Source organism: Amphibalanus amphitrite, unplaced genomic scaffold (genome assembly GCF_019059575.1).
Source record: "Amphibalanus amphitrite isolate SeventyFive unplaced genomic scaffold, NRLGWU_Aamphi_draft 000746F_arrow, whole genome shotgun sequence".
Taxonomy (NCBI): Eukaryota; Metazoa; Arthropoda; class Thecostraca; order Balanomorpha; family Balanidae; genus Amphibalanus; species Amphibalanus amphitrite.
This window is the reverse complement of record NW_024882240.1, coordinates 4,270-24,244: the sequence shown is the minus strand read 5'-3', so window position 1 is coordinate 24,244 and position 19,975 is coordinate 4,270. Positions and strand designations below refer to the sequence as shown.

Below are 19,975 nucleotides of genomic sequence, written 5' to 3'. Positions count from 1 at the left end.
CTGATGACAGGGCCAGGCGGCACGAGGCGCCATGAGAGCCATTAATTTCCTGGGCTCGTATATACGCGGTGTGAGCCAAACAATTACCGCCGCCAGCCGGGCTGCTGCAGCGCCGGCCTGTTTGTGTGCGCGGCCCATTACGCACGCGCCGCTGACTGCACCGGGCTGCCGCCGTGGCGAGAGGACACGAACAGAGGAGGTTATTAGGCACGGGACTGAGGACTCTCGAGATGGATGGCGTGTAATGGAATGATGAGTGGTGAAGCGAAATGAAGGAGGCGTAATAACATACAAAACTGGAAATCTTCAACATGTTTAGTGCGTGGCTTACATCGGTCCCGTTATGGCCATTAGGACCTAATCAATGAAATAGTAACAGCGTCGTGTCATTATTCGGTACGGGAAGTCAGGAGCATGGCATGCTGAACGTCGATGTTACCGTTTGGGGACGATGGTCGAGACGTCACCCGACTTCACCACGGCACTTGGCGGTACCTATAGGCAGGAATAGGTGCATACACTTTGCATCTGCCATCTACCTATTTACCTTAAAATGTGGTACAGCTAGGACGCTGCCACGCAGCGGAAGGGTCAAGTGCCCCCAAATGCCCCCTTGGATCCGCCACTGGCACTCACTCTTCGCAAGTACTTAGATCTGTTACTGTGTAACGAAATTCGTTCCTACCCCGTCCTCCACCTCCCTCTGTACCTACTTACTGCCCAGCCCCCTCGCCCACTTACAATACCCTTATATGGTCCTCACTCCTCACCTGCGACGCCTGTCCTCGCCCTCTTCTGATTGGTGCTATGATATGACGTACATCTATATGTATGACGTGTGTGTATGACGTTTGAATATAGCGGCCGACGCCGAACGCCGAGCAGTAGCTGTGAAAGGATGATTCGAAAGCCAACCGCCGTAGCGGCCTGACGTATCGTTATTCAAAGTCTCGGCCGACTGTTTATTACTTTTGGATTCTGTCGTCAAATTTGCAATACATACTTGAAGAAAAGAAAAACCGTGTTGGTTATACGGCTGAAACAAGAGGTCCCCAAACAGACTATCACAGAAGAAGAAATTGTTTATTTACTTATTACATTTGTTACATACTGTTTGTCCCGTCTACTGTGTAGCTGTTGCTGTTGCGAAACCTCCGCTCGAAGATCAAGTCATCTACCCATTGCTCCCATATAACAGGACAAAAGTGCAGCAAGTAAAAAAGCATTAGTTATTGTACTATTATATTAAATAAAGTGCCCACATTGTGCCAACATCACAATTATTACCTGTGCTGGTCGGTATTAGAAAACCACTGAATGTTTCAGTCTGTTCGGCTGCGGTAGTCTTACGCATGATCAAGGTGCTGATGCCGAAACACAGGTCAATGAATATGTACAGCCTTCTATCAACGACAAAAAATAACAATACACGTTCACATACACACAAACTTGCATACACACAAGCACATCATAAATAATAAGTAACGGACAAACAAAAGCCGGCGATCAGCGAGTGTAGCCCGGCTCGGCCTGGGTCCGTCATGCGCGACATCTCTCGGGTACGAGCAGAAGCTTTAGTGCGGCGACGGCCCGGCACGTAGCAGGGTTGGCGGCGCGCCCACAACTCCTGAGTGGTAACTGTACATCACCTAGAGGCGAGACGGAGCCCGACAATAGCAAACAGCAGCGCCACAACTACGAGGCACCGGTCACCGACCCACAGATCCGTATCTGTGACACGGCCGGCACGAGGACGTCGGGCGCCACCTATTCAAAACGACGACAACAACGAAATAGGTGGAGCTCGAGGTCCATCAACAGTCGAGACTTACGGAAGGCACTGCTTCTGCGTCGATAGTAGGAAAGGTCATTTCGTGGGAGACAGGGAATGATCTACCAAATGAGTTTCTAAGAAAATATTTAATATGAGATTGTCTTAAAGAATGTAGCAAAATAGGAATGTCTTTAGGAATGTGCCTTTACGACGGGAAGTGAAATTGAGATAAATGGAAATATTGGTAGGCAGAAATTCAACTTGGTAGCAACCAGCAGTTAGGTAGGATGATACAAATGGAGCAGGCAAGATGAAAAGCTACATGCCTATGCCAAGGTAAATGCAGTTAAAGCTCCGTAGCCATCATATAGGTAGCCAATATCCATTTCAATTTGAGAGTAGCGTCTGAGGAATCAAATAAAAATCCGTTCCAACAGAAACTAGACATCGAAAAGGCGAAAAGGTAATGGCAGGGTGAAGGACATATTAGCCATATTGCACCGTACCCAAACCCACACCATTTCTCTAAATATTCAAGAACTCTAGATACTCTAGAGTACCGAAATGAACGGCTCTACGCAATGTTTCGTGCCCCATTCCCATATCTCATTACAGTATTACTCTGATGTGGGGCTCTCGAACGAAACATTTGAGCTGCTGAGCTGAGTGTTCGCCCTAGGCGACTTGCACCACAGATGAAGAAACTGCTGAGGCGTAGCCACACTCAGCACTGTCGGTAGCATTGGTGCAGATGTCGCGCAGATAGTTTGTTTTCTCTCCTACAGATGTCGCTGGCGGCGCAGCAGCTTAGATGAGGTTGCACTGGTACAGGAGGTCGCAGTTCTGTCCGTTGCGGCCCATCCTGGCAGCCTCTCCGATGGTGTCCATGTCGAGACCAGTCGGCATCATGTAGGCCGCCGCGTACCTGACAAAGGTCACCGGAGGTCAGACAAAGCTCCGCGAGCGGACGAACTAGCGAATAGTGACGACGTTGTTTAGTAGGTAAACACCTCACGAAAGGGTGACGGGTGACCCGGTTGTTGACTGACGTGAAATTGTCAGTCAGGCTCGTCTATAAACCGGTGAGAAAGTAGGTGACTGGGACAGTGCTGCTGCCTCCCAGGAGCGAGTTGTTCCACTGCCGAGCCAACGAAACGGTTCGAGAATCACCGTGTGAATTTCTCAGCCTCCGCTCATAAACCGGGGCGAAACGATGCGATGCGAGGATATGTTTGTGGTGGCCGTTGTTACATGCGTTTTGTAGGAACTAATTGCAAGGAGAACGTTTCATGTGGTTCGAAAATAGTGAGGTGTTCGTGATGATAAATTAGGACGGCAACTATTAGATCAAGGTAACTACTAAGTCGGTCACAGTTTTGTATTTCTTTGCATATTGCGAAAGGTCATGTTTTCTCAACCGTGATCGCAATGGTTGGTGCTGTGTTACCTGCATGATAATGGCTCACTTCGGTCGAGCCCGGGAAAGCCCTGCAGTGATTTTAGGCTTGCCTCACACGCAAACCAAAGACTAGAAATATTCGGAAGCTTTTTGACCCACCCGCTGAATCTCCATAAAAGATTGAAGCAAGCGTGCAAAACAGCGGAGAAAATCATCACTAGGTACCCTTGAAACACCTTGCTTTGAGACATTTTTGCTTGTATGACTCCTCGACACTTGTGTCATGCACTAGTATAGACATGCAAAACACATAAGCGAACAGTGAAATAGTCAGACCGTAAGGAACAACTATATTGTCCCGCTCTCTGTATACTTTCTCCGTTTCCCCCGTTGTGAACGCTGTAACGGGAGCTAATGTTTCGGTCGGCTGCCGAGTGCCGAGGAGGTAAAATGGCCCGCCCGCACTCCGCCCGGGTCGTTTCGCCACAGACGGGGACTCGATGCGGCCAGTATGTCATCCTCTCACGGGCTCTCGCGGTGTGACACGGTGAAAGCCCCACCAGCTGGTCCTGTACCACGCTCCAACGGATCCACAGCACCGCTGCTCGAGTCTCACACCGAGAAAGGGGCCTGCTAGGCTAGAAAATACTAGATAAAGGAAATAAACACTAATTTGCAATGTCGAGGCGTAGATGACCAATCTCAAGGAGAGGTCCTATCGCTGTGCCGACAACGCTTCCAGTTTTTCCCCATAGCCATTTACCGAAAAAAACTCAATCCACTGCAGTTTCAATGAAACAAAAGGGAAAAAGATATATGAGCTTTATGGCTTGTATATGGTTTGTATATGGCTCGTATATGGCTTTCCGATTAACTCTGGGCTCGTTATCTGCTTTTCGCGATGCCGTATGGGGAGTGCCGAGCTCTGCTCTGCTAGCAGATGAAGTTGTTCTGCGATCAGCGAACCTTATCCAAGCCCACAGTCGGACGAATGGGCACTGATGGACGCCAAACGAGCCAAATGAACTGACAGGACAGCCAGACCCCGTGATCCATGAAGGAGAGAGGAGAGAGCGCGGGAAATAGAGAGAGAGAGAGAGAGAGAGAGAGAGAGAGAGAGAGAGAGAGAGAGAGAGAGAGAGAGAGAGAGAGAGAGAGAGAGAGAGAGAGAGAGAGAGAGACAGAGACAGAGACAGAGACAGAGAGACAGAGAGACAGAGACAGAGAGACAGAGACAGAGAGACAGAGACAGAGAGACAGAGAGAGAGAGACAGAGAGAGAGACAGAGAGAGAGAGAGAGAGAGAGAGAGAGACAGAGAGAGAGAGAGACAGAGAGAGAGACAGAGAGAGAGACAGAGAGAGAGAGGGAGAGAGAGAGTTTTGGAACGACCCGTCAACGAGCCCACGCACCGCACATGTGGTGTAATTAGATCGTGCACTTTCGAGAGCGGCATGCAGAGAATGTTGCAGAGGTCGTGGGTCATGCGCTCAGTCGGTGGTGATGCAATGTTTGACATGTAATTACGGAGTGTTATGAGTCGGTACTGCTCTGCAGTGGAGAGACCAGTTTCCTTTTAATCATGAGTGAGGTCGTGAGTGAAATCGTCACGGCTGCGGGAAGTCTGTGGTGTCATGAGGTGAATTACCACCGCTAAATCTCCGTTGTAACACAGCTGAAGCGAACTGCGCTACAGGAAACTATAGGTATAACTCTGGCCAAAGTAAAAAAATGAAAATATTGTTTTTCGAAATGGGCAAAAATTGATGCATTCATGGACTAAGCATCTAATTCTAAAGGAGTGACGTCCAACATAAATTAGGCATATTGTAAAAGCGGTTAATCAGTCTATCGGATAGACTTTCTATTGGCGCAGCAAGTTGCAAGTCCATCCTGCTGTCATCACAAACTCTGCACCCTGTACTTACGAGCCGATTTTGCAGAACATGCCGCCATCCTCGGTCTTGGCCAGACACTCTTTGCTGGCCAGGCACATCGACTTGAGGCCGCAGATGTCATCACCGACCAGGGCCTGTCGCGCCACACCCTGCAGCGAAAGACGAGAGCAATCAGGGTCAGTAAAGGGTTGACGGAGGCCAAGAGGAGGGTTAGAAATAGCGTTATCCGGTTATCCGAAGTAATTATGTTGCATTTCCAGCCATGAAGGCAAACTTGTGTGGCTGTAGGAGACAAGGAAGTGAACCAATAACAGAATCACACCGGGTCAATTATGTAGGTGGATCGGTAATGTTGCAACGGCATGACCTTTGCAACGTCCCATCCCCATAGAAGTTGGACGCGGGGTTCAGTTAGGGGTCATTCAGACCATGAGTCAGGTCAGTCAGCGGCCAGGCGGCTAGACGCCTGCTCAAGAGCTCACGTATAGTGGGTACGCGACGCACGTTGCTCGGCTCAGCGATAAAACTCTGCCGCAGACTGTGAGCACAATTACACACCGTTACTGTCAGCTCGAGGAAAACTGTAAATCTATCCTGACCATGCGGAAAAATAGGGTACTACAGACGTTTCCGCGTCATGGATGGCAACTTCTAGGACAAAAGAGCGAGTTTGGTGTGTCACCACGGTGGAAACATGCGTAGGTAGGTAGTTAGTAACAAAGCGCAGAGATACTATCATATTTTTTGTTTTCCTTAAAATGTTGTTAAAAAGGTGGGTCTACCGATGCGTCTAAATCATGGATAGCACACACGAGCCTCCGCCCCACATCTTCGGGTATATATACACAGGGGCCCACTGACAATGTTGGTACCTGACTTCAGGAGTAGACGCTCACCTCCAGCATGGTGATGGCGGTGATGCCAGCGTCCGCAGTGTAGTCGGTCTCTCCCAGAGACCGCGCGTGCAGCGAGCGCTCGCTGAAGGAGGTCTTCAACACCTCCGTCAGGTCCATGACCACGCTGATCAGCTGGAAAAAGGATAATCATTTGTCAGTGCATCACTACAAAGCAGTTTATTCATTATAGGATTACGATATTTTGTATAAACAAATTTGCTATACAAAGGAACTTGTCTAAAGTCGAACTTTTTAGTCGCAGGTTTTATTTTATTTGAACATGCTACCGCCGTTGCTGCCATCATTGTTTGACTCCAATTGACTAAAACAAAAGCGACATGAATGCTATCGGAGAAACAAGAGAGTTGTGCATATGCATTTCATCGCTAAAAACATGATGGAAATTACAGTTTTTGCATACATTTTCAGCCTCCTTATTTATACACGTACCTGGGTCGCCTGCTTGGCCATGACCTGGACCGACTCGGGGTCATCCTGACCCATCGCCAGGCCGAGCACCGTCGCCAGAACACCCTGCCGAGCACACGAAACGGAGCACAGTTAGGAACACAGCTACGGAATCACGACCTCGCGGGAACGGAGCACCACTTACGAGCACAGCTAGCGCGCATGGGAGCACTGGCGCTCGACACTGCACATAACACACGACACACAATCGTACCAGCTATCCTTCCTTCTTCGGCTAGCAAACAGAGAAGCATTACCACCAAACAATTTAAATCACCACCACAATGCAAGACTGTCTGCCGAGTCCTGCAAGGTGTGACAGAGAGCCACTGAATGGTGGACTGAGCTGTCACCTGCCGGCACCGCCAGGTAGAAATAACGTTCAGCACCGTTACGTAACGGAAAGACCGCCTTTCTCGAAAAGTAAAGCTCAACGGTTTCCCCATGCCTAATTGGGAGCCGTTTAAGGAAGGTATGTAGCGGTCGCAATGTGTGAAGCTCATGGTTGAATCTTAGATGTATGAAGTGAACTCCCGCTCAAAGACGATTAGCATAGTAAAAGTGAGAAAAACCTGAAGCATGTAGGTCAGTATACACATCAGAAGAAATAGTATTTGACTTCTTAAGGCTACGAAGGACTCTATTCACTTTGTCCTCTACTTGAAGGAAACACCAAAGCTTGCCGCTCTGGTGTTGTATACCAGTTTTGTTGCTCCTCGTGTGGGGAGTCGTACATTGGGTCCACTCATGTACGCCTCACTACTAGAGTGTGCCAGCACATGGGGATTTCTGACCGCACTGGCTTAATGGTATTTAGCCCAAAGCCCTCTTCAGTTAAAGACCACTCTGATGAGTGTGGCACCGCCTTCTCAATTAACGATTTTACAATTCTGCAGAGGAGTTACCTGGAGCTTGACCTTAGGCTATTAGAGTCTCTCTACATCCACAAACATAGACCAAAACTGAATTCCCAAAACTCTGCGCTGCCACTCAATATCGTGTTATGAGTGACCTATAAGTGACGCTTCATACAACAGAGGCGTCCAAATATAACTGTCATGCGTATTGTGTAGCACGAATTATTGTACTTGTTTCTTGCATTAGTGTCTCGAATGCATATATTACGAACGACTGAATGATTGCGATGTATTTGTATGTTTTTTGTATTTTTTACTCACTGATGATGGTGTTAATACACCGAAACCGGTCTGATCATAATGAATTCGATACAGTGCCTAATCTTACGATTCCTACTGCTCTTAAGACCCGGAAAAGACAGACTGTTCGACGTTCTCGCAAGAACTCACGGTCGGTCGTGTCTAAAGAACGTATACGCTCTGATAGCAGAAGAGAAGAAGAGAGAGAAATGTAAGCTGGACATCAAGTTTCTGGAAACATGTAAGACCTTTAATGTTTTCCCCAAGTTCTTACGCTTTAAGCTTTACCGGAAGTCACTCCAACAATCAAAACTGTACAAGACCTGGCAAAACGAGCTACTAGAACAAGAGATAAGTTTCAAGAAGAGAAGACTTAGTGATTTGGAGACGTCACGAAAAGCTCAGGCAAGTTCTCTTTTTGGTACTCTGTCGCTATTTCAGTACTACTGGTTGACTACTGAGGTAAAAAGAGAAATATCTGCCTTCAGCAGAAGTCACGAAACCACTCATGCTCGGAAACTACGTCGTCTCGGCATTGATGGAGCAACTGAACCTTGCAATCCCGATAAAGTTATATTCAACTTGTCATCCAAAGTCATCTCTACCAGAGTCAAGACTCTCTTGGCATTTGGCCTTGAGTTTAAGCTTCCTGTGTGGAAGCTCAATTTCTACAACTACTTCCTCTGCTTCGAGAAGTTGATTCGTTCGATTTCATCTCTGCATTTATCACCACGGTACTCTTTTCAAGACGTGAAACAGCGAATCCGTACTATTGCCTACAACTACTATCATGGATTCAAGCCCTCCAAGGTATTTTCTGCAGTGTTTTCCAAAAAAGACATTCAACTGCTAAAGGAGTTCGCATCAGATGAATCGATTGTGGTGACCAGACCTGATAAAGGTAAAGGTGTCGTCATACTGGATAGGGGTGACTATCAAGCAAAAATGGGTGCTATTTTATCTGATCGTTCCAAGTTCTCTGTCATAACACAACCGTTACACAAGGTGTTGCTTCAAGTAGAGGACAAAGTGAATAGAGTCCTTCGTAGCCTTAAGAAGTCAAATACTATTTCTTCTGATGTGTATACTGACCTACATGCTTCAGGTTCTTCTCCAGGTATTCTGTATGGCCTTCCTAAGATTCATAAGCTGCGCGTACCACTGCGCCCAATTTTCGCGGCTTGCGGAACGGCCACGTACAAACTAGCTAAATATTTGGTACCTATCCTCTCACCTCTGACCGAAAACCAGTACACGATTAAGAACAGCTATGAGTTCGCTAACGAACTCAAAGGACTTAAAGTAGATTCCTCTACGGTCATGGCGAGTTTTGACATTGAAAGTCTTTTCACTAACATACCTGTGAAAGAAACTATAGACATTAGCATTCGCTCTCTCTTTCATAGCGCAGTAACTGTAGGGGGCATCACGAAGAATGTTTTTCGAACGTTGCTAGAGTTAGCCGTACTAAACTCGTACTTCTTATTTAATAATGTGCTCTACAAACAGGAAGATGGGGTGGGCATGGGTCTCCCTCTCGGCCCTACCTTTGCAAATATTTTTCTTTGTTTCCATGAGGTGAACTGGCTCAATGACTGCCCAAATGAGTTTCGCCCAAAGTATTTCCGGAGGTATGTAGATGACTGTTTCCTTATTTTTGACGACCAGTCCAAAGTAGACAAGTTTCTGGATTTCTTGAATGGCCGTCACCCAAAGATACGGTTTACAAAAGAGGTAGAAAAGAACGGATCCCTTCCTTTTTTAGATGTGCAAGTCCAAAAAGCGGGAGAACGACTGGTTACATCAGTTTATAGGAAACCCTCCTTTACGGGTCTGGGTTTGAGTTTTTTTACTTTCATCCCTCAGACTGTTAAGAAGGCTGTCATGCAATCTGCCATTTTCAGGGCATTCCGGCTCTGCTCTGATTTTAAACTGTTTGACAGCGAACTCAAGTTCCTACGAAAGTTCTTTCAAAACAATGGCTTTCCAACAAACATGTTTGATTTTCATGTTAGAAAGTTCCTTGACAGACAATATGCAGCAATATCGAGCGAAGTCATCGTGCCCAAGCTGGAGAAGTACCTAGTACTACCTTACTTTGGTGCACAATCCCTTAGCCTGCGAAAAGACCTCATAACTTTACTGACGTCCTTCTATCCCTATCTTGACCCCAAGGTGATTCTAAGAAACACCTTCACCATCGGTTCTATCTTCCACTTCAAAGACAGGGTTCCCAAAGCTTGCCGCTCTGGTGTTGTATACCAGTTTTGTTGCTCCTCGTGTGGGGAGTCGTACATTGGGTCCACTCATGTACGCCTCACTACTAGAGTGTGCCAGCACATGGGGATTTCTGACCGCACTGGCTTAATGGTATTTAGCCCAAAGCCCTCTTCAGTTAAAGACCACTCTGATGAGTGTGGCACCGCCTTCTCAATTAACGATTTTACAATTCTGCAGAGGAGTTACCTGGAGCTTGACCTTAGGCTATTAGAGTCTCTCTACATCCACAAACATAGACCAAAACTGAATTCCCAAAACTCTGCGCTGCCACTCAATATCGTGTTATGAGTGACCTATAAGTGACGCTTCATACAACAGAGGCGTCCAAATATAACTGTCATGCGTATTGTGTAGCACGAATTATTGTACTTGTTTCTTGCATTAGTGTCTCGAATGGTCTCGAATGCATATATTACGAACGACTGAATGATTGCGATGTATTTGTATGTTTTTTGTATTTTTTACTCACTGATGATGGTGTTAATACACCGAAACCGGTCTGATCATAATGAATTCGATACAGTGCCTAATCTTACGATTCCTACTGCTCTTAAGACCCGGAAAAGACAGACTGTTCGACGTTCTCGCAAGAACTCACGGTCGGTCGTGTCTAAAGAACGTATACGCTCTGATAGCAGAAGAGAAGAAGAGAGAGAAATGTAAGCTGGACATCAAGTTTCTGGAAACATGTAAGACCTTTAATGTTTTCCCCAAGTTCTTACGCTTTAAGCTTTACCGGAAGTCACTCCAACAATCAAAACTGTACAAGACCTGGCAAAACGAGCTACTAGAACAAGAGATAAGTTTCAAGAAGAGAAGACTTAGTGATTTGGAGACGTCACGAAAAGCTCAGGCAAGTTCTCTTTTTGGTACTCTGTCGCTATTTCAGTACTACTGGTTGACTACTGAGGTAAAAAGAGAAATATCTGCCTTCAGCAGAAGTCACGAAACCACTCATGCTCGGAAACTACGTCGTCTCGGCATTGATGGAGCAACTGAACCTTGCAATCCCGATAAAGTTATATTCAACTTGTCATCCAAAGTCATCTCTACCAGAGTCAAGACTCTCTTGGCATTTGGCCTTGAGTTTAAGCTTCCTGTGTGGAAGCTCAATTTCTACAACTACTTCCTCTGCTTCGAGAAGTTGATTCGTTCGATTTCATCTCTGCATTTATCACCACGGTACTCTTTTCAAGACGTGAAACAGCGAATCCGTACTATTGCCTACAACTACTATCATGGATTCAAGCCCTCCAAGGTATTTTCTGCAGTGTTTTCCAAAAAAGACATTCAACTGCTAAAGGAGTTCGCATCAGATGAATCGATTGTGGTGACCAGACCTGATAAAGGTAAAGGTGTCGTCATACTGGATAGGGGTGACTATCAAGCAAAAATGGGTGCTATTTTATCTGATCGTTCCAAGTTCTCTGTCATAACACAACCGTTACACAAGGTGTTGCTTCAAGTAGAGGACAAAGTGAATAGAGTCCTTCGTAGCCTTAAGAAGTCAAATACTATTTCTTCAAAAGTGAGAAACAAATACATAATCTAACAGTCTCACTACATGACAAAGCTTTTGAGAGTATGGATAGAAGACATTCTAAAAACACAATGAACCAAACTGTCATTGCCTTCCTGACCATCCCCGCGCCCGGCTTCATATGATGAGCTTAACGATTTTCATGCTGAGATATAAATGTAATTGTATATGACTGGGATATCATGCATTCATGAAGGCCTCTCGTGATACGAGAATAGCACAGTTCTTGTTAACTGGCTGATACCTGCATGCTCTCTATGAGCTGCAGCAATCATAACCAAGTCCGTATTCAGGAAAACAAGATACCCATTTCTTGAGCAATAAAACCCACAGGAATCGAATTTGAGGAAGCCTTTACTGGGCACGCGAAGCTGCATAGATATGACCGTCATGTTTTGTTTTCTCCGTTACCGGACTCCTGTCTTCCTGTATAGCGTCAAATAAAAGGAAGTACCTAACGTAGGCCCCAGAATGTTATTTGGTATTCGGAAATTTATAACTGTCGTTCTTTTGAGTATGCCGAGTAGCAAAGTTAGGTATGGAATTGTTTTGATAGGTATGTTTGCAAAATTCAGTGCAAAATTCAGTGCATATGTTTGCAAAATGCGAAACGTTGGGTAATTTCTTGAGTTTTTTCCCCTTTTAACCCTATTAGTGGCAGGCTCCTGGCTACCCCTATTAGTGGCAGGGGGGGGGCTGTTTACGACCCCCCCTTGATATCTCGAGATCTAACGGGCCGATTTTCAAAATTCAAACGGCATTCGACTTCGCTCAACGTGATCTACATTTCTATAAAAAAAAAATTAAGAAAATGTCAAAAGGGGGGTTGAGGGGGGTAAAAACGGGCAAATTGCAGATACATTTTAGACTGCTTATCACGGCCAGGTTTCTGAACCAATCTTAACGCAACTTTTGCCGATCGATAAAGAATGAACCAGGAATTCACATGGATCCTAAAAATATGCATTTTCAAAAATCATAGGCGGATACAGATCATTGAGATTGGGGGTACACAAAAAGTATAGCAAATAAGGTTTTTGTTGGTACTGTTTCTAAAAAGGGTGGTAATGGTCTTGTTATGTTACAATTTTCTTATGAGAGAACGACTACAATTGTATTGGTCATGCATAGGCGGTGTCAGGGCACCTATGTTGGGAGGTAAAACATAACCCCCCTTTTTGGACGCCTGGATCCGCCTATTATAGCAAAAACGTGTCAAAAGAGGATGCGCAATAACTTTGTATATGTTATCACATGATAAAACTGGTGCATACAGTTATAATACATCAGCATCGTGATCATCGCCCAAATGACTCGCTTCACGAATAGGACCCCCAATTCCCAGTGCTCTGGAGCCGCCCTTGGTAAAGTTATGAACTTGAAATTTTCAGGGAATGTGCCCAATTTAGTTTTAGGAAAAGTCAGAAAATTTCAGCATCGTAGCTTCAGCGGTTTCGGAGATATTCCCGAAAAACCTGAGGGGTGGATGAAAACAACCCCCCCCTGCCACTAATAGGGTTAAAATGAATTCAAAAGTTTAGGCCATACATGCACTATAATATGTCACAAAGCGGTCTCATGTTTCATAAGATGAATTAGCAAGACGGCAGTGTTATATTTTTCAAGTAAAAAAAAAGCACTCGAGGAACCGTCACCTATTGCAGACCTTCTCAGTAGTGCAGACGTCAGGTCAGCACGGAAAGGCGTGGGGAGAGAGTGAGGAGGGGGTGAGTTGGACTGACCTGGACGGCGTTGCGGGTCGGGTTGTCGTTCTTCTCCAGCTGCGGGTCGGCGCCGCTGCCCAGCATGTTCAGGATCACCTGCATGCCGATGCTGATCACCTTCGCCCAGGAGAAGCTGCCCGCCTCCTGAGAACAGAGCAGTCACCACCGTCAGTGTCGGAAGAAGCTAACGGTGACCGCCAAACACAAATACCCAGGCGGCTTGGCCAACCACCGCCAGCCTCGGGCCTTTTGAGGCTGACCCAGCATTAGACCCAACTAAGCTCCAGTTGGAGATCGTTCCACTGATTCCGCATACTGCGATGACCGAAACCAGATGTCTGCTTTATCGTCCAGCCATCGACTGAGAACCCCAGTCTGACCTGGTTCCTCGGCCATAAAATGGCGTGCAACGCCGATTTTTGCGACCGTGTACCTGACAACAGTTCCCACAGAAAAACGGCGACAATCGTGTCACGGAATCTGGCGAAGATCCCCGCCGACCGCTTCCCACCTAAATCAGCACGCCGTCGTCGACACATCGGCGATAGCGGTTACCGAGTGGCTGAAGCGCCCCTGATTCCGTCAGCCGGGTTCCTAGTAAGGGCACAGCTCATTGAATGACGCGGATTGCTGCCCTGTCGTGGCGTGGAAGTGCCGCCGATCAGGCACAGACATACAGCCAGACAGACAAGCCGATAACCGGGTGTAAAATTCCCGGGCGGCATCATAATTCTGGTGAGGATGCAGACATTGACACAGCTGATGGTGGGAAAACTGCCGGCCATTCATCGCCACGGCATGGAAAGGAGCCGATATTGATCGATTTTCAATCGGCCATGCAGTCAGCAATATGACACCAGGATATCATTTTCTCCGCTTTTTTTAATGACTGCTTGTGCATTTCATCCCGACAAAAGCATTTTGATGTATTTTTAGGGTCGATGGGCCTCATAAAAGCATATAGTCCGGGAAACAGTTCATACGGAGAAATGATGACGACATCACTAAATCATATCATGCCTCTTCAGTCAATTCACATACCACCCGGTATTCAGGCGAGCCTGGTTGACTTACCCCGTTGTCGACCTTCTCGATCTGCGTGCCGCTGCTGAAGGCCTTGGCGACCCCCATGACGAACTGCAGCATCATGTTGATGGTCTTGCCCCAGCCGCCGCCGCTCTCCTGTGGCGGGCCGATCGGTCCGGGCCCCGGGCCGTACTCGTAACCGAGGTCAACCTGGAACAGAGTGAACGGTCAAACGTCAGACTGGGCAAGAAATGATGCATGCTATATCAGATATTACATAGATAAGGGCAATTCATTAGAGTCAGATTTATTTCAGACAAGATCTAAGGTTAGGTTAGATCAGGTAAAATACAGTTTCTTTTCCGTTCACAGTACATATCAATCAAAAATAAAGTGTAATAGGCTAGAAACTGGCCAGCTAGAGACGAAATCCACAGTAACCAGAGTCCAATTCACCACCCATCCCCACTACGCTTCACTGCGTCCGTGACACCACATGGCGCGTGACGCGCTAGTCCCGGAAATGGGTCGCCTGACGCGGGCGTCATCCACGTCACTGACATCAGAGGCTGGATCGACGAGCCGTCACCCGTTCAGCAGGCATGCGTGGAGCGCATCCGACCTCATAATCTAGAGCAGCCCCCTCCCCCGACCGCAGCCAGACATGACGTCACAGCCCGGACAGCGCGGCCGCGAGCACCGCACTCTGGTATGACGACCAGACTAGATGTTCAACCCCCTGACGGCATCGGCGACCGTGGCCGACGATTTTTGGACACTGATTTTTAATCGATCGCCAGCTACAAGTCTGAGACGCGCTGCCGCGGAAAGAATGCATGTTTTCGCCGCTGTGAAATGCAATCTGTATCGACGGCAGTCCTGACACGGCATCGTGCTGCCAGTGATTGATGTGATCGGTCCTGCCCAGACGGGTCACGAGCTACATATAGGTGTCTGACGCCGTACGCCAGTGTAGCTGCAGCTGTTGCCAAGGAATCAATCGGGACGATTATGTCCATTGCTTGCAGAGAGAACAATTTTAGCAGCAATGTTCAGGTTTTGTTATTGTACTGGGTTGAAAAGATGGTAGGCTTTTTATAATAAGCTAACGCTGGATTTACGATGAGCTCATCGTAAAGAAAGCTAGGTGGTTCTGAATTCCTAAACCAAGACTTCTGAGCCTTGGCTAGGCTAATCAAGGAAGAAATTGAAGAAGCATTATTGCCAATATCTATATTCATCCAACCATTATGTTTTCGATGTCTGCACCATCTGATTCTGCATCCTATATTGAAATGAAACGTGACCTGCATTTAACCCTCGCCGGACCTATTGGTTTTCTACATACGCGCCGGCCGAGGGGGGGGGGGCGGGTACGACCCCCCTCGCCGTTTCGCCCCTGGTGGAGCTAGCGCGTCGCGGAAAAAACGAGCGTGTGCGCCGTTACGAGACGCAGAGATTGATACCCGATTTTAAGGTCCTAGGTCAACCGGTCACCTCTGAGGTCAGGTCAAGTGCCCCAGGGTACGGTTCAGTTTTTGGTGAGTAACTTCGCAAAAAACGGCCGCAGAGCCGCGATTTTGGCAGCATCGTGTTCGCCTCGCTCAGGCGCGTCGAATGATATACTTTTTGTTCGGGTCAGGTCAACTTAGGGTGTTGACCTCAGGTCAAGGTCAGGTCAGCACCCCCAGATCAAGAAGTTGGTCGAAAGAGGTCATGTCGCATATCATTCGATTCGGTAGGCCTTCCTGAGTCCATTGGTGGCTTTCTTGACTCGCTAGCTCAATTTGATCGGGAGTTATTGACGAAAAACTAATATGACCTTGATGACGTCATAAATGACGTCACGGAAGGTCAACATTGCAAAAGTGACGCATCTGCCCTTGCAAGGAGTGCATCAAATCACGATTCTGTGTGCTTGAGATAGTTGGAGATCGTTCCCGGCGCCAGAATAGCAGTTTTCATTTTTCCCCCTTGACTTATAGGGGGACTTGACTTGACTTGACTTGACCTAATGGTGAGGTCACGAAAATGACCTGACCTCATATGACCTTTAGAAAAAATCCGAGATATACAAGTTGTGAGACTCATAATGGATACTAGATCCTGCAAGTTTCATTTCCCTGTGACATCTCCTCTGGCAGTGAGGGCGTTGCGAAGTTGCGACATCTGAAGACCGTGCAGAGGTTCACTTATGACGTCATAGGTCAGTGACCTGACCTGACCCAAAAATGCGGTTGGTGTCAAAAGATGCGGCTTGGATCAAAGGTCAGGCATGCCAAGTTTCAGCTCTCTATCGCCAGCGTGTTCGGAGCTATCGCGAAAAAACCCTATGGGGGGGGGGCGGCACCCGCCCCCCCCCCCTCGGCCGGCGAGGGTTAATGATACAGACCCTACCATCATGTGACGGGTTCTGAGATAAGAATAGATCCAACTGCGCAACCGGGAGGCACCGGAGAGGGTCAACCACCTCTTCTAACCAAGTGAGCGAACAAAAAGCCATTCCGGTCTCATAAAAGCGCGCTCCCATAGCAAAAAGACAACTGCTTTCACGCAGCAAGCATCCGTCACGAACTTCGTGATCTCAGATCCAAGCTACATAGCCATACAACAGGGTAACAGCGAAATGCACACACAACATGCTAACAAACTTGTGCTCAGTGCCGGAATGCGCCAGTTAGCCTGAATTCACACAGGATCTCATCAGTTTATGAGTCGCGTACTGTCCCCACTATGACTTGGAACATTTTGTCTCTTCAAAGATGCATTTATTTCACTGTTTTGGTCAAGCGTCGTGCAAGTGACTCAGCCCGTGTGCATTCAAGCAAGAGCTGCGGGTCAAATTAAGTGTAGCGAAAACGGTACCGTCGTCATAATATAAACGATCTTGAACGGTATCAGATTTCTCACGACTCCTTTCATGGTCAACAACACATATTTGTTTTTGAAACCCAAAACTGGCCCTATCTGTGACGTACCGTATGCGAACCTACACTTGTAAACAAGCCATCATGAAATTTCGCCTCATATCGTCCCATTTTTACACGTGTCCCATGGCACGCCAAACTGGTCTTTCCCAGGCTTTAAGCCAGCTTGCCGGCTTAGCGACAGAAGTCACACCTGAAACGGTTTGTTCGTTGCATCACCGTTCACAATAACCACTAATCCCCTGTCTCGTGTCACAAATACCCTCCACCTGTTGTATCCGCCTCCCTTGACTCGGGCGTCAGGCTCGGGACCCGTCATAGCCTGGACTCCGGGCTCGTCGGACCCGGACCCTTTGGACTCCGAGCCCGCCGCCGCCCTTCGGAAACCTCCTCCTAGAAAACAGTGGGTGGTAGAGGTCTCATCTCTCACGGCCCTCCCCAAGTCCCCACAGCAGGCGACGGTGCCGAGCGGCAGGACGCGACGGTCTGACCCGGCGGTCCAGAGGTCACCGACCTCAGCAGGCCGTCACAGGCCGTTAGTCTGGGTACCGGCCTCCGCGACCAGAGATCGGAGATCAGCAGCCAGCGGCCCGGCCAGCGCTCCGGCTGACTAGGGCTTAGTACCCAGCGCTCAGCATTGAGCAGTCAGTGATCCGACACTCACGCTGAAATTCATCAACTAAGAGCAATTGAACCCTGATCCTTCTTTGAAAAATCGAGGGCAGTATTGAGCGATCAACTATTTACGTCGTAAATTGGTTGCTTGAAGACCTAGCGTTTGTTTCTCGAGAACTGGCTACTTCATGGCATGGCGCTTGCAGTTGGTGCACGGTGATATACCGTTAAATATCTGTCACAATGGGAAATATGTAGCGGACTTGGGAGGACAAGTGGGGAAGAAAAACGTGCTTTTTTAGAAAATCGTAGCTATGCACTTCCGCAAGGTTCGGGTAGCTCAAGCTGCCGGACTCTTTGACGTCCAAAATGCCTCTTGAATTCTTGATGAATCACAATCCACACATACCACTAAACTTTAACGACCTCCCAGCCTAAAAATCCATTTTAGTATGAACACAATAGCCGGAAAAGCATAGCGCTTCCCTCGAATCTCGACTTCCCCGTCTCTCCAACAACCCAAGCCATCCCCACGGACCCACCTTTTCAATGCCGGGTACGTCCGGACCGGCGTAGTATCCCTGTTTCTTGATGTGGTTGGGTTTGTTGACAAACTTGCGCTGCAGCCGCGGCTCGTAGTAATCCCGCTGTGACTGAGCGTACACGGGCATCACCAGAGTGGAAGCCACAAGACTGAGCAGGGCCCAGCCCAGCATCTGCTGTTGCTGCATCATCTGTGTGTGGGGGAGAGGAAGTGTCAGATTATTGTGCCTGGAGAGTTAGACAAAATTGTGACAGTTCGCTACGGCCATGGGGTAGCGATAATTTGGGATTAGTGTATCGGTTTATTAGAGCTCAGCTAAAGATGAAACCAAAGGACTGTTCCAGCATATGGTAGGCTGAAATTGTATACCTAAGCAGTTGTTTATAAGCCGTGATTGTTGATCAGTTTCAATAACTATGATCCCATAATGCAAGATGAATTATTCAAACTCCTGCAAGCAACATTAAAAGGGAAGCATAGTACTGTTAACTAATGTGAGCATGTGATTAATCAATGGTTGGCATCATTTATTAAGGCTCTCGATTTATTAGCTCTTGGCATTAGGACAAATATTGTTATTGGCTGGGTCATGTAACACTAAATCATTGAAAACGATTCCAGCTAGCTTGCAAGCTCGTCATTGTCCACAATAGACTGCAAACGGTAGATTGATTAGACCAGGCCCAAAACAGCTACTGATTTACACAGCAGGAAACAGAACTGCCATTGCAGTTGGTTGCTATCTATGCGGGAAGAACCGACTCTCAATCAAAGTTTGGCTCGCAATGCATCTTGTCTTATACCTTCACATCAGCATGCAGGGGTCGGCGGCGTCCGAGCTGGCCTGTGCCCTGGCTCCGCTCGGCGACTCTGGGACGCACCCGGCTTTCGTGACCCGACCGTGGGTCATTGTCCTCAGGTGCGCGTCGCTTCCGGCCGCTCGGACCGACAAAAAGCAGTCGCCGCCGCCGCCACTGCTGGACGACTAGGCACCGGCAGATGGCCGTCACAGTCCAATGTTCTTGACACTCGTCTGAGCTCAGCAGCGGCGGCGGCTGGCACACCACACTCGGAGGGGCGGCGCGCCGCCGCCGGCGCCGCCCCCGTCCGGGCACACACTGGCTGTTGGCACCGGTTCGCGCGACTCCCGGTCTACCCGATCGCGGCGCGGCGCGGCCTCTGAGCTATGGCGTACGCCGCTCAGGGTCGCGGAAAACCCTCTGACCAGCTCGCAGGCCAGTGGTGAGGGGGCGACGAGGTGTGACACCGGCCGACCCCACGACCTGGGGAGCCCGGCGAATCACACGTGCCAGTCCTGGGGACTCCGCCCGATCCCATCGATCCCCAGACCACAGAAAGGTAAAAATTTCCACCGTTTTCCCATCGAATCATCGGAGGAGACCAATGACTGGCTCGTACCGCTATCCGCCTATAATCTGGGTATTTACCAGCAGCATCGGCTCAGTCATCCAGCCGTCTAACTGTCCGTCAGCCGTCACGTGTAGCACGACGGAAGCCGGAGGCCGACCGAATCCCGGGAACCGGGTGCGGTGACGCGCGGTTTATTGACCTGAGGCGGCCGGTGGCCGGCCCCGCGGTCGGGGTGCCGGTTCCCGCGCGCTGGTACCGGCTGACCCACATCGCTCGGTCGGTCCCCACGCCCCGGCCCGCTGCTGCAAGGCGGCCACTAACGGTGCCTCTCCGCGGCCCGAGGTGGTCGTCCGGATGG

At 48.3% G+C, this 19,975-nt stretch overlaps 1 protein-coding gene across 1 annotated transcript; it reads right to left on the bottom strand.

The window, feature by feature from the left end:
- Positions 1 to 1,225: 1,225 nt before the first annotated feature.
- Positions 1,226 to 19,390, bottom strand: LOC122365530. Its single transcript, XM_043336814.1, has 8 exons — positions 19,050 to 19,390; positions 18,245 to 18,436; positions 14,209 to 14,370; positions 13,153 to 13,278; positions 6,416 to 6,499; positions 5,966 to 6,097; positions 5,100 to 5,218; positions 1,226 to 2,699 (listed from the first exon to the last, which is right to left on the bottom strand). Exons 2-8 carry the CDS (start codon positions 18,434 to 18,436, stop codon positions 2,582 to 2,584), a joined length of 933 nt encoding a protein of 310 aa, XP_043192749.1. The 5' UTR covers positions 19,050 to 19,390; the 3' UTR covers positions 1,226 to 2,581.
- Positions 19,391 to 19,975: the final 585 nt, after the last annotated feature.